Raw genomic sequence first — 12,924 nt, forward strand, 5'->3', positions numbered from 1 at the left:
GCCGTTGAGGGAGGCTCCTGTTGACCAGCTTGTCCCCAATTTCTTCCATGGGGCTCTGCGAAGACAGTGAGCGGAGCCCTGCCCGGCCGTCCTCACCGTCCTCCTGCCCAGCCCCACTGCTGCCCCCAGATCAGACACAGCCCCGTGCGGGCACAGCCCTGCGCCCGGGGTGCAGTGACATGTATCGACAGGGCTCCGGATCAACCCTGGGGAGAAGGAAGCCGCCCCAGCACAGCCCGTCCCTGTGCCTTGTCAGAGGAAACCGGCCTCCCCCAGCAGCGCTGAGCTGCCTCGAGACCTGGCTCTCGTTCTCGGGCTGCCTCTCACTCTGCCAGTGGTGCCGGATCGGGTGGGAGAACTGGTGTGGAGGTGGCTCTGCTCTGGAATTCACCCCGGAGCTGCTTTTGCCTCCGGAGGGGGACCGCGGGTCGGAGCTGGAGGGGCTCTAGTCGGCGGGGCCCTGACCGCTGTGGCCTCAAGATCGGGTCAACCTTCCTCTTGTAAATTTCCACAAAAGGAAGCAGGCAGAATCCTAGAGATGTTCTTCCAGTGGTGACCCCTGTGACGCTCCTGGATCAGAGTGCTGCCAAGGTGGACTGCCTTAGGAGGTTTGCGGGCACTGGCCCGTGTGAGGTTTGGGGACTCCCTGTGAATGCCGTGACCAGTTTTTACCATCTTGATTATGGTCTTCCATAATTTTTTTTCCAAAAGGATGATACCAAATTACTACTTTTTTTATGCATGCTTTTTAAACTTTTTCTCTACTGTATCTTCTGAAAGTACCTTCCCATATATATATATATTTTTTTATTAACATAATACATTATTTGTTTCAGGGGTACAGGTCTGTGATTCACGTATTTCTGTTTTTAAGGAATTAATATTTCTAAATTTTCAGTGACTGAAAACATTTCCATGATATAGATGTACCATTTGACCAGTTCTTCACCTTTGGACATTCAGGTGTTTTTTTCCCCTTCCTCTTTCTTACTGTCTTCCTGTTACTTCATTCCTTCTTCTTTCTGTCTTCCTGTTATTTACTGGTGATAGAACTTTTGTTTTTGGGTGTCCAGAGTTATTTGTTCGCTGGGCATAGAGTTATTTTATTAAACCCTAGTGTGGACTTTGGGTAGGCTGTTGCTTGTGAGAGTGCCACTTTTTGTGTTCAGGTATGGACCCATATCTTATGTGTATCTGTCTTCCCAGCATGTAGCATTTGCCTGGTACAGTGGGTGCTCACTAAAGAATTATTGTTGAGTTCCAGAAATATAAGGGCCATGGGACAGATATTTAAGTATTTACCACGTATTTAAGGCCCTATATATAGGAATGAATAAGACAAAGATTGTCCTTGCTCTCATAAGCTGAAATACTACTCTCTACAACAAGTTTTATGTTATAAAGATGACAAGCCTCTTAATGTGAGGATCAATTAAAAAACCTTAAAGTTGGGGCACCTGGGTGGCTCAGTCGGTTAAGGGTCTGCCTTCAGCTTAGGTTTTGATCCCAGGGTCCTGGGATCAAGCCCCACATCAGGCTCCCTGCCCCTCCCCCTCCACTCCTGCTCTGTCTCTAGCTTTCTCTCTGTCAAATAAATAAAATCTTAAAAGAAAAAAAAACCCTTAAAGTCACACAATGTAGGAGAAGCAGTCTACGTGACCTATAGCGTGGTTACTTTTCATGCATGTGGCTAATTGAGGGTTGACTAATTGATTTTCCTGTAGATGATATTTCTTATTTAGGATTGTCCACTAGGGTTACTACAATGGAATGATTTTTTTCAGGTTCATACTTTTTGACCCTTTCAAGTAACTAGAATCATTTAACTAAAATTTAAAATTTCATACCTGAACATAATATGTTATACTTAGCTATTATAGAGAACTCAACAGATCTTTTAGGATTGGGTTTGGGGGCAATAGGAAATATATCCCAAAATATTTTTGGTTTTTCTCTTGCACATTTTAAAATATGATTAAACAAAGATTGCAGCCACGGAGATTTTTTGTTGTAAATTGGTGTTTCAACACTGCCAGCCGTCCACGCTTTTTGTGGTCCCACTTATAAAAGTGGAAAGTGAAGGGTGAGTGGCTGCCCTCTTGGGCAGGCACATAATTTAAAAAAAAAAAATGCGTGTGCCCCAGCAGAGCTATATTAGAGTTTCATATAGCTGCCTTTTTCTTTTTTATTGTAGGGCCAGCTCTCAACGTTGCAAGAAAAAATAGACCATTTGGAGCGTTTGCTAGCTGAGAATAATGAGATCATCTCAAACATTAGAGACTCGGTCATCAATTTGAGTGAGTCTGTGGAGGATGGTCCAAAAAGTTCACAAGGCAATTTCAGCCAAGGTGCTGGCGCACCTCTTCTGCCATCAAAACAGTTGTCCCTTGTAGTGGACCCTGAAGACTGTTCATTCGCTTTGCAAAGTGGAAGTCGGAATTCAGATGTGCAGGTAATGTATGCATTCGTTAATGATCATTGGGATTTTCTTGCTTTTCTTTCTTTTTTGATCTGGTGTCTGTTTTAACTTAGTAAGTTGCTTAAACTCTGGATTCTAGTTTCTGTTTTTGTAAAGTGACTGGATTAGTCACATGACCATTAAAGTTGTTTTTAGTGATAAAATTCTGTAATTCTTTATTTCCCTAATTATTTTTTTTATTATTTTATACTTTGTGATTATGGCCTTTTTGTATGCTTTTTAGGTCTTATTTTGTCTAGTAGATGAAGACTTTTAGAGGTTTGTTTAAATTTGACCAAAGAGATTTTCTTATCTTCCTATTAAGAGTATAAGAAAAGCCTTATTCTTACTATATATCTTTTATACATTATAGGTTTCACACAGTGTAGGGTTCGATACCTTCTGCTGAATATCTCTTTGTGAGAGAGGGAAGGGAAATATTCTAGAGCTGTGCTGTTCAGTATGAAAGTCACTGTCCACGTGTGGCTCCTGAGCACTTGAAATGTGGCTAGTTTGAATTGAGATGTGTTCTAAGTGTTGAAGACTTACTATGAAAACGAATACAAAATACTTTGTTTCATTTTACATATATGTGGAGATAATATTATGAGTATATTGGATTAATTTAATTAATTAATTAAAAAAATTACGGATTTGCCTTGCATTCTGTTTCTCTTGGATAGCGCTTTTCTAGAGGGTGGTGGAGTTGTAAACTAGGATAAGAAAGGACTTCTGCTTTTCTTAAATTTAAGGTGTGTCAAATGTGCTCTGTTCTGCCAGTTAGCAGAGAGCTGTGTTTAACCTGTACCTTAGACCTGAGCTCAAACTTGGTGACGAGTCTGTACTCGTCAATTAATTTAATTTAATTTAATTTAATTTTGTTGGACAAAATGGGTTGGCTCTGGCCTTGCTTTGGAGTAGATGTTTCTACTAACTTCTGGGGACAGAGAATGTGATAGGATCTTGAAGCCTGTGGCTCACAGACCAAGCCAGCAGCTGGAGACAGAGTTGGCCAAGCCTTGTGCCCATAATCTTATCAACTAGTGTGTGGTCAGGTTCCCACACTATCAGGATTCTGTGCTGTGAAGGTATATCTATTTTTGTGAGTCTTGGCTTCGTATAGGTTTTAAATAAGTACCTTTTAAAGGAGAACAACAAAACTCTTTTTGGAGGGGGTTGTTAAATCTGGGCTGGACAGAAACAGCCGTATTGCTGAAGAACCCCAGAAGGCAGGCAGAACGAGGCAGTGGGGTACAGGGCGAGCTGCAGGGCCGGAGAAAGAACCAGAAGGAATAACAGAGACTGTTAACACATCCTCCTTTCCAGCTGGTTCCCTTTATTGACTCATCCTTGGGAGCATTTTATTTTATTTATTAAAGTCATACATTCTGAAGTGAGAGATATGTTGTTGCCTTAAAATACTTTGCATTCACTTTTTACATAATTTGCTCGGTATCTTTAAGTTTCTTTGTAACCCGCTTATATATTTTATAATATATAGTGATTTTTATGTAATTAAAATTTTATATATAATTTTTACATAATTTAAATTTTACCAAAGTCAAATTTTGGTAAAATCAGTTTTGGGTTCTTTGTCACATTTAGTATTATAGAGGATATGAAAAATACCAGCTTTTAGGTTTTTTTTTTTTTTTTCTGCAATATTTTTTCCTTTGTGTCCAAAAAGATTATTACCTCAGACTACTACATTGGAAACATAGAGAGCATTTGAACATTTAAAAATTTCCATTTTTACATGATTATGCCTCATTCACTCAGTTGTAGTTTTAGTTTTAGAATGAAAAAGGTGAACATAACATTTGCTAAATGAAGGAACAGCTGTAGATGCATTTCCATTCAGATACAGATTTTAAAATATATGTGATTAATTGTAAAATAAAGACAACTCAAAGTAAAAAAAATCATCAGTATTGCTTGTGAAAATGCTGAAATATTTGGTCATAATCACATTTCATCAAGAAATTTTTTCTTTGCTGTTTAGTTCCTATCAGTTTCCACTAAAATGTATTAGAAGAAAAGCAGGGCAAGAAGGAATTGAATGAAATTATTTTTCATTAGAAGCAGATGGAGGAGGGGCTTATTTATCAGGATAGTTAAGTAACACAGTAGCATTTTAAGAATTTGAATGGTAATTAAATGTTTTCTGCCTTAAACTGTTCAGTTAATGTCTACAGAAATAGTTTTATCTAGTAAAATACATACACAGTGACTAGCTTTGAGCAAATATTTTCCAACATTAAGTTCAAATTAAAAATGGTAATACATGGTTAAATTTACTCTTTTTTCCCCTATATTTTGTCTTTTGTATTTTTAGATGTTGGATGTTTACAGTCTAATTCCTTTTGACAATCCAGATGGTGGAGTTTGGAAACAAGGATTTGACATTAGCTATTTATTTAATGAATGGGACTCTAAGCCCCTTCAAGTCTTTGTGGTGCCTCATTCCCATAATGACCCAGGTAAAATTTACACTTCAAAAAAACTACAGGTTATTAAGCCCCTGTACACACAGAGTATTTTAACGAGAATCTGGTAGAGCTGATTTCTCAAGTTTTTGAGACACTATTTGCTGACTTGTTCCAGCAACGTATTCCTTTTATTTTGAGTTTTTATCAATTTATGTGCCATTCATGGATAGTACTTGTGCGATGTGAAATAGTAATAAACACAAGAAGGTCTTTGTTTTGGGGATGAAAAGTTGAATTCACTTAAGGTGCTGACTGTTCATCGTAGTTACTTCTTGTAAAATAGTGCGTGGGAGAATTATTTTGTGTTCATAAACTGTGCACTAAAAAATGCAGAATTCTCATGGGAACGTTTGAATCTTTAAAATGGAAAAGCAATGTAAAGTGGTTAAGAGCCTTGGTCAGGTGGACATGAGTGTGGAGTCCCAACCCCATGGTGTGAGACAACTTTAGGCAAGTTACAGAATGTGAAAGTATTTTCGCGGGTAGAATCAGAATAAAGTATCTACTTTATAAGATGAGTTGTAAAAGCGTGATGCATGGCCCCGGTAACTCCTGTCATTATCATTATTGTTATTATTTCATATGACAGCTTTTGTTATTTATTGGGGCTGGAGACCTTTTCCTCCAAGGTAAGGGAGAATTGCTAAAATTACAGTGGGAAATGTGATTCAATGTATAGATTTGTTAGTGTGAGTACACTGGCACAGAGTAAATACTTCATGAATTCTGTTGCAGAATTTTTGGGGGAATGTACTTCAAAAGACTTCCTTTGAGGACTGACTTACACTTCTATTTGTTACTTTTCTCAATTTTTCCATTTCATCATTACTAATCAGAGGCACCATTATTCACCTAGTACTTTGAAGGTTTTTTTCTTTACTCCCAGCATTCATTTATCTCTGACTTATATCCTTTCCCATTGATTTATTGGCATATGTTCCCTTCTGTTTCTAAGACAGTAGAACTTGTTGCTTTAGGTCTGGATGGACACATGATTTGGTGAAGTTGTGTGTGTCTGTGTGTGCGTACACACGTGTGCTGCTTTGGATGTGAAAGGTACTCGGACAGTTTGGATGCTGAAATGTTTGAATTTCCATAAAACTTCAAAATTCAGTATGCACAGAGGTCTGAAATATGTGAAATCAATATTATTTTGGAAATTTGTGATGAGCATATGTCACACCAGCTTCCGACTTGGTTTCTCTGTCTTTGGTCTTAATGTCTTTATCTTTTCTTACAAATACCCATCCATCTTATTAACCTTTCCTCTTAAATGTTTTGCATCTTCTTCCTCCTTAAACTTAGCCTGTCCCTTCAAATCCAAACTCCGATGGCCAGGCATCATGGAAAGACTGCAGGGATCTGGAGCCAGGCAGAATGAGGCAGGCATCCTGGCTTGGCTGTATACTGGCCCCAAGTCCTTTGGGCACATTTGTGTGTCTGTCAAATGCAGATCATATGGTAGATCATCTTAAAGCAGGAGTTAGTTATCAAGTAAATACAAAAGGTGATGAAAATCACACGTAATTAAAATTCCTTTAGCTATTTACTTACTTGTATGCCAAATTAAATAGTACATTTGCATGTAGGGTATGTGTACTGAAAAACAGGTCTTTGTTTATATCTAGACTTAACAGTGAGGTGAGGTGCTCACACTTGATACGTGGGATCTGAGTTTGCCTGTAGGACTACAGATGATTGATTTTCTCTGTAAATCTCATTCACTCTGAAATATTCCCTTATTGAGTGAAATGGTGGCAGAGCCCCTGTAGTATTTAAATTGTTCTCTCCTTTCTTCTCTGCCAGTTCATTTCTTGTCTCTTAATTGGGTGTGTGATGTGATTCCATTGTATCCAGTTTCTTATAGGGTCGTCAATACACTTTGCAGTATGTCTTGCAAGTCCTCATGTGAACCCATTTCTCCAACCTTTTAGATTTTTTAAAGACTTTTATTGTCTCTTCCCCTTTTCTGCCATCCTCAGTTTCCACCAATCTCATTTCTTGTAATTCTAGAACACGCACGCTTAACTGTAATAATAAAATTTGTGGTTTACCAGGCAGTGTGCCAAATGTTTTATAAACATTGAGTGCTCAAAACAACCCTAGAAGGTGAGTGTCACTATTCCTGATGAAGGCGTTACCAACTTGTCAGACTTCCAGGGGCAGTAAGTGGCATCACAAGAATTCCTTGTTACTTTACCTGGACCTCCCACCTGAGTACACTCAAGGGACAGAGAACATGTGCCTCCTGTTCAGTCTGTCTCATTGCCTAGCCCAACACGTGGCATATAGTAATCGCTAAATAGAGACGAGGCCTTCCCGACCTTTCTCCATGCCCCTCTGAAGCTTCTTGAACCTTCCATACTTGCACACAGGCAGAGATGTCAACGTTTACAGCACTTCTGCTTTGTCTCCTCACTAGAATGCAAGCTCAGTGAGGGCTCACACTTTGTCTTATAACCAGCAGGTCACTAATGCCCAGAAGAGTCAGCAGCACATGGTACTGACTCATTCGGTTCAATAAAATAGTGAACCAGGGGATGTGATTCTGCAGACTCAGAGGAAACATTGGACCTTGACATTCACATTTCTTTAGCTTCCCTCCATCTCTTCTTCCTGTTGTCTTATTTCTGTTCCTTAAAAAAAAAAAATATTTAAAATGTGCTTTGTAATTTTAAATACAAACAGCAGATGATAGGAAGCTCTTCAAGGGCAGGGATTACCTATGCCTTTGAGATTTTGTTTGTTTGCCTTAGGGGTTCCCGCTGTAGTTAATGTGTTGTTCTGTGGGGAGATTTCTCTAATCATTGGTCCTGACTGCTCTAAGTGAATCTGTCTGTTGGTATCTTAGCAACCAGAGTTGAGTCTTTTTGTCTTAGTAAAAGATGTTAATGACCCTTACCCTCAGGCCCTCCTCCACTTGAGGAAGAAATAATAGTCTGACACTGACCTTTTATTTTTTTATTTTTTAAAGATTTTATTTATTTATTTGACAGAGAGAGACAGTGAGAGAGGGAACACAAGCAGGAGGAGTGGGAGAGGGAGAAGCAGGCTTCCCGCCGAGCAGGGAGCCCGATGTGGGGCTTGATCCCAGGACCCCAGGATCATGACCTGAGCCAAAGGCAGATGCTTAATGACTGAGCCACCCAGGCTCCCCCATGGACTTTTTGAAAGCGAAAGCGATAGCGATTTTTGCTACCAGGCAAAATAGAGAACAGAACCGCTCGCTGGCTTTTCTTGATAATTTTCACCGCTCCTTCACAAAAGTAGAGTTTAGGTAAGCTAAATCATTCTGTGAAGAAGTAAATCATTCAGATCATGAAGAAACCTCTTTTTCAGTGGAAGAAAAGAGATAAGTGTGTGCACAAACATTCCAAGTCAAAATGTGACTCTGTAATGGGAAATCTTTGTATAATACTCCTAAATGAATGTGCAGTTAGGCGGTTTACTTTCTAAATGAGATTTATAGAGATTTGTTTGCATTTTCTGCAGCAACAGTTTAAAACAAACTTTAGCTTAGTGGTTTGTTTCATCGGAGTTTTGTCTGTTGGGGATAGGAATGTTTGAAATAGACTTATGAAAGATTCCTATATTGAGTTCCCTAACTTTAGGAATTCTGTTGCTGTGTTTTTATATATGTAGGTGTTTTTCTTTTTGGATCGAGTTCTGATATCTCACAAGACAGATAAATTTCAAATTATGTTTCGTATTTTAATTCCTAATCATGCCTTCTTCCAGTCTATGAGGACATGTAACAATTGTCATACAGCATTTTGTATGGTTTACATGAGTTAAAACAAAATTGGAAAGGAATTGTTAAGTAAATGCTGATAACTTTGTACTGTTACGCTTTTGAAAAGTTTTGAATCATAGACCATGAAATTAAATGTTAGTTGATTGATACATGTTCATGTTATATTTAATAAGCTGATTAAAACAGCACCTTTGTATCTACAATCTTAATTCTTTCCTTCCCACTACTTAAACTGCCGAAATATTTAGTTAATTTTCCTTCAAAAAAGTCACAGTGTGTAGAGAGTAGATAAGGTATACTAAATGGAAAGTTGGACCGCATATTGTTAGTTAAGCAATTTGTAAGATGAACATTAGAAAATAATCCCCCATGTGGTATGACTCTGAATCAGAGAGACCTAGGCACAAGAGCCACAGTGGAAAATCATTTTATTTTGTGCATTTGCAGTTGTTTTACAGAGTTTTTATTGATTCAAATGAGTGAGTAGGATTTTTCACTTTTTTTTTTTAAATTAAGGAAACAGAATTTTGCATTTAGCATTATATGATAATTTGAAATGAGTGTATGTACCCTTATTCTTTTTTTTTTTTTAAGATTTATTTATTTATTTTAGAGAGAGTGGTATAAGTGGGATGAGGGGAGAGGGAGAGAGAGTCCCAGCAGACTCCCTGCTGAGCGCAGAGCCAGACTTGGGGCTCAGTCTCACGACCCCGAGATCACAACCTGAGCCAAAATTAAGAGTCACCCTTAATCGTCTGAACCATGTAGGTGCCCCTATGTGCCCTTTTTCTTAAAAAAAAAAAAAAAAAAAAAAAAAACGAGAGAGAACAAAAACGTGAGGAAATCGCAGTGTGGCATTATTTTAAAGGTTTTCTGCTCATGTATTGTTCAGCACAATCAGAAGAAAAGAGTTCTGGTCAGCCATAGTTGGGTAACACCCAGTGGGTGAAAGCAGGGGAGACTTGCAAGTCCATCTGCCAAAGGAACCTGCTGAGTGGAAGGAGATGGTCAGGAGAGGGCCATGTCTTTGTGGGCACAGTTTGCGGAGCACTTTGTTTTGTTTAATAATTGAGGGATAAAATGAGTTCTTCGGTTTTGGCCACTGTGATGGGAAATTTGAGTTTCTGGAGCTAAAATGCATGAGGAAGAACTGAGTGAGAACTGGTATTCATTGCCTGTCTTGTATCAGGGGAGTGTTAAGTGTGTGTTGCTTCATGTAATCCATTCTGCAACCCTTAAAACTGGTAAATTAAACCCCATTTACCAGGTGAAGACAGTGAGGCTAGGGTCGGTATACTAATGTCTTCGAGATCCATCAGTTATAAATTGGCACAGGATGGCGAATTAAAGCTCAGATTTGCCTAATTCTGAGATCTCTGTTCTTTCTACTTACCATGCTGCTTCTCAAGATATTTTATTTAGTTCAAATGATTTTCTTGCTTTATGGGCGTTAACTAATTTGACACATTTATCTGAACCTTGGGTTGTTAATAGAGTTGCCAGATTTTTTTTTTAAAGATTTTATTTGTGGGCGCCTGGGTGGCTCAGTCGGTTAAGCGACTGCCTTCGGCTCAGGTCATGATCTCAGGGTCCTGGGATTGAGTCCCGCATTGGGCTCCCTGCTCGGCAGGGGGTCTGCTTCTCCCTCTGCCCCTCCCCCCTCTCATGTGCTCTCTCTCATTCTCTCTCAAATAAATAAATAAAATCTTTATAAAAAAAAAGATTTTATTTATTTATTTTAGAGAGTGCTCGAGCAGGGGGAGGGGCAGAGGGAGAGAGAGAAAATCCCAAGCCGAATCCCCGCTGAGCGCAGATCCTGACTCAGGGCTTGATCTCTCAGGACCCTGAGATCATGACCTGAGCCAAAACCAAGAGTCCGATGCTTCACCGACTTTTCCATCCAGGAGCCCCTTGAGTTGTCAGATTTAACTTTATAAAAAAAAAAATGTAAGTTAAGTTTACATTTCCAATAAACGATAATTTTTTTAGTGTGTGTTCTAAATATCATAGGGAACACACAGTAAACATTTATTCATTATTTATCTGGAATTCAAATTTAACTTGGCATCCTGTATTTTATCTGGCAATCTTAATTAGGAAAATACTGGCATTAAGAGTTAAATGTTTACACAGCACTTTAGAATTATCTTTTTAAGCGATCTCTCAAATTGGTGTATTGAGGTTCTTTTTCAGGGGGAGAGTGCTGATCGTTGCGGCTCTCCCTGGACTGCATTCCTTAGGAGCATATACATCAAGTAGCACCTAGAGATGTAGGTGATCACCAGACATGTCCCCACCCTCCTGTTTTGGTTACTTTTGTCTGTCTGTCCGGTCTGGGTGCTTCAGAGCTCACCGATGTGCCAGTTATACAAATAATTGCTACTGCCTATGAGACTTTACTGTGTTTCAGGCACTGTTCTCTTCACGTATTAAATCCATTACTGCTCTCAGCCACTCTATGACAAAAGTCCTATTATTACCCTTATGTCACAGATGAGAAAACTGAGGCAGAAGAGAGTCCAAGTAATGTGTTGGTGGCAGGGCTGGGCTTGAACCCAAGCTCTGGACTCGGACTTGTAGCCACTATTTAATATTGTTTCTGGAAGGTAATACTTCTGAAACCACAGGCAGAGCTTCTAGGAAGAAGGTCTTCTAAGTGTTTCCGTGTTAGATGTCATCCACTTTAGTATGATTAATCATATAAAACATTTTATGAACTATCTTGCAAAAGTAGACACCTCACCACACTGTTTCCCATCCTTTTTTCCTTCTGGTCTCTCCTTATTGAAATGGATGTTCCTGTCCTTAAATACTACTTGAGTACATGAGATGGTGAGTGGTTTTCCTCATTGCTGCATATTTTACAATTAGCAAGTCATTTAGAAGCAGTATTTTCCAGCTTTTAAATGGTTTCTTTTAGAAACTGATAATTTGCCCCACATTTGCCCTGACCGTAAGGCTAAATAGCCTCATTTCCTAAGAGTAACTCCTCGAAGGAAGTCACTTTTACTTTTACTTCTAATGGTTTCTTTCATATTATAGACACTTTTCATTTTTTCAGACCACTAAGCCCTGTTTGGGGAAGACGTAGTAGGCCTAAAGTGTCCTACTCGGTGTGAATTGATGCTCATGGATGGAGTCCTTAACAAGGGAGGGAAGTAACTTTAGCCCAGATTTAGAAATTATTGTGGAGGTTGATCTCACAATGGCAGGTGTCAAATATCGAGGTATGCAGGTCTTTTAAAGGGCATTTAGAAAAGCAATATAGTAAGGGGTCACAATTGGACATTATACAATCAGCTGCAGGGTGAACAAAACCCCAGCTGTCCTAACGGTAATGCAGATGGCTCCCGTGGTGTGGGATAGAATTTCCAGTGAGGGCATCTTACACGGGTTCAAAAAGTGCTGTATCTCAAACAGCTTCGTGGACGTGAAGCTGATATGCTTTGAAAACTATTAGATGACACTGAATCACCTGGGAAAAAGGTGAGGTGATTCTGGAAACCTGAGTTCAGAAGCATTTATAGGATTCAGCAGGCTTCTAGGTTTCCAAAGACTCACAGGTCTTTGGAAAACCTCAGCTTCATCTTTGAGTCTCTCTCTCGTCTCTCGGGAGCTTCAGTCAGTTAGCATCTTCTCTTCATTTTGCCTCCTTGGTGTCATAAACGTTTTCCAGCAGAATTTTTGCAGTGGCCTCATTTCCTGTTTTCTACTTTACCATCTTCGTCTATCCTTTACACTCACAGCACACTCATTTTTGAAAGCACAGATCAAAAGACCTTAACTTCCTTCCTCCTAGATTTTCAGCAAGAATCAAAAACAGTTTAGAAGATTTTCGGTGATCTGACCCCCACTTCTGTTTTTATTTCTCTCTGTACTCCCAGCGTGTAAGCTGCCACGCAGCCATACCCACCTGCCTTCTCCCTGAAACTGACACAGACCTTTGTGGTTTTGTGTGTTTTCCACATGCTCTTCCTTCTGTTTGGGAACTACCACCTTTTTCCTCTATCCAGATGATGACTATTCTAAGAATCTCTCTTCTGTCCTCCTGGTAGGAATCCACCACTTCTATATTCCCACGGCATTTCGCTCATATTTCCACTGTGGAATCTGTTTTCATTGATTAGCTTTATTGCTTTGCCTTATTAGAGGCTTGGTTTGTGTTTGAATGAATAAACTGGAACAAGACGTTGGTGAAAACTCTTTCACAGTTTATCAGGGCA

The 12,924-nt window shown here is 39.4% G+C and overlaps 1 protein-coding gene across 1 annotated transcript in view; it reads left to right on the plus strand.

Annotated features, from left to right (window-relative positions):
* Positions 1-2,380: 2,380 nt before the first annotated feature.
* The window catches only part of LOC135363147 (alpha-mannosidase 2-like), an 82,706-nt gene continuing 72,162 nt past the window's right edge, over positions 2,381-12,924 (plus strand). The window contains exons 1-2 of the mRNA XM_064583836.1: positions 2,381-2,452; positions 4,794-4,938. Coding sequence (XP_064439906.1) covers positions 4,794-4,938 — 145 coding nt within the window. The 5' untranslated portion in view covers positions 2,381-2,452. The remainder of the gene's footprint in view (positions 2,453-4,793; positions 4,939-12,924) is intronic.

Source organism: Mirounga angustirostris, unplaced genomic scaffold, assembly GCF_029215605.1.
Source record: "Mirounga angustirostris isolate CCGP_5_RB_7025 unplaced genomic scaffold, mMirAng1.0.hap1 SCAF_34, whole genome shotgun sequence".
NCBI classification, from domain to species: domain Eukaryota; kingdom Metazoa; phylum Chordata; class Mammalia; order Carnivora; family Phocidae; genus Mirounga; species Mirounga angustirostris.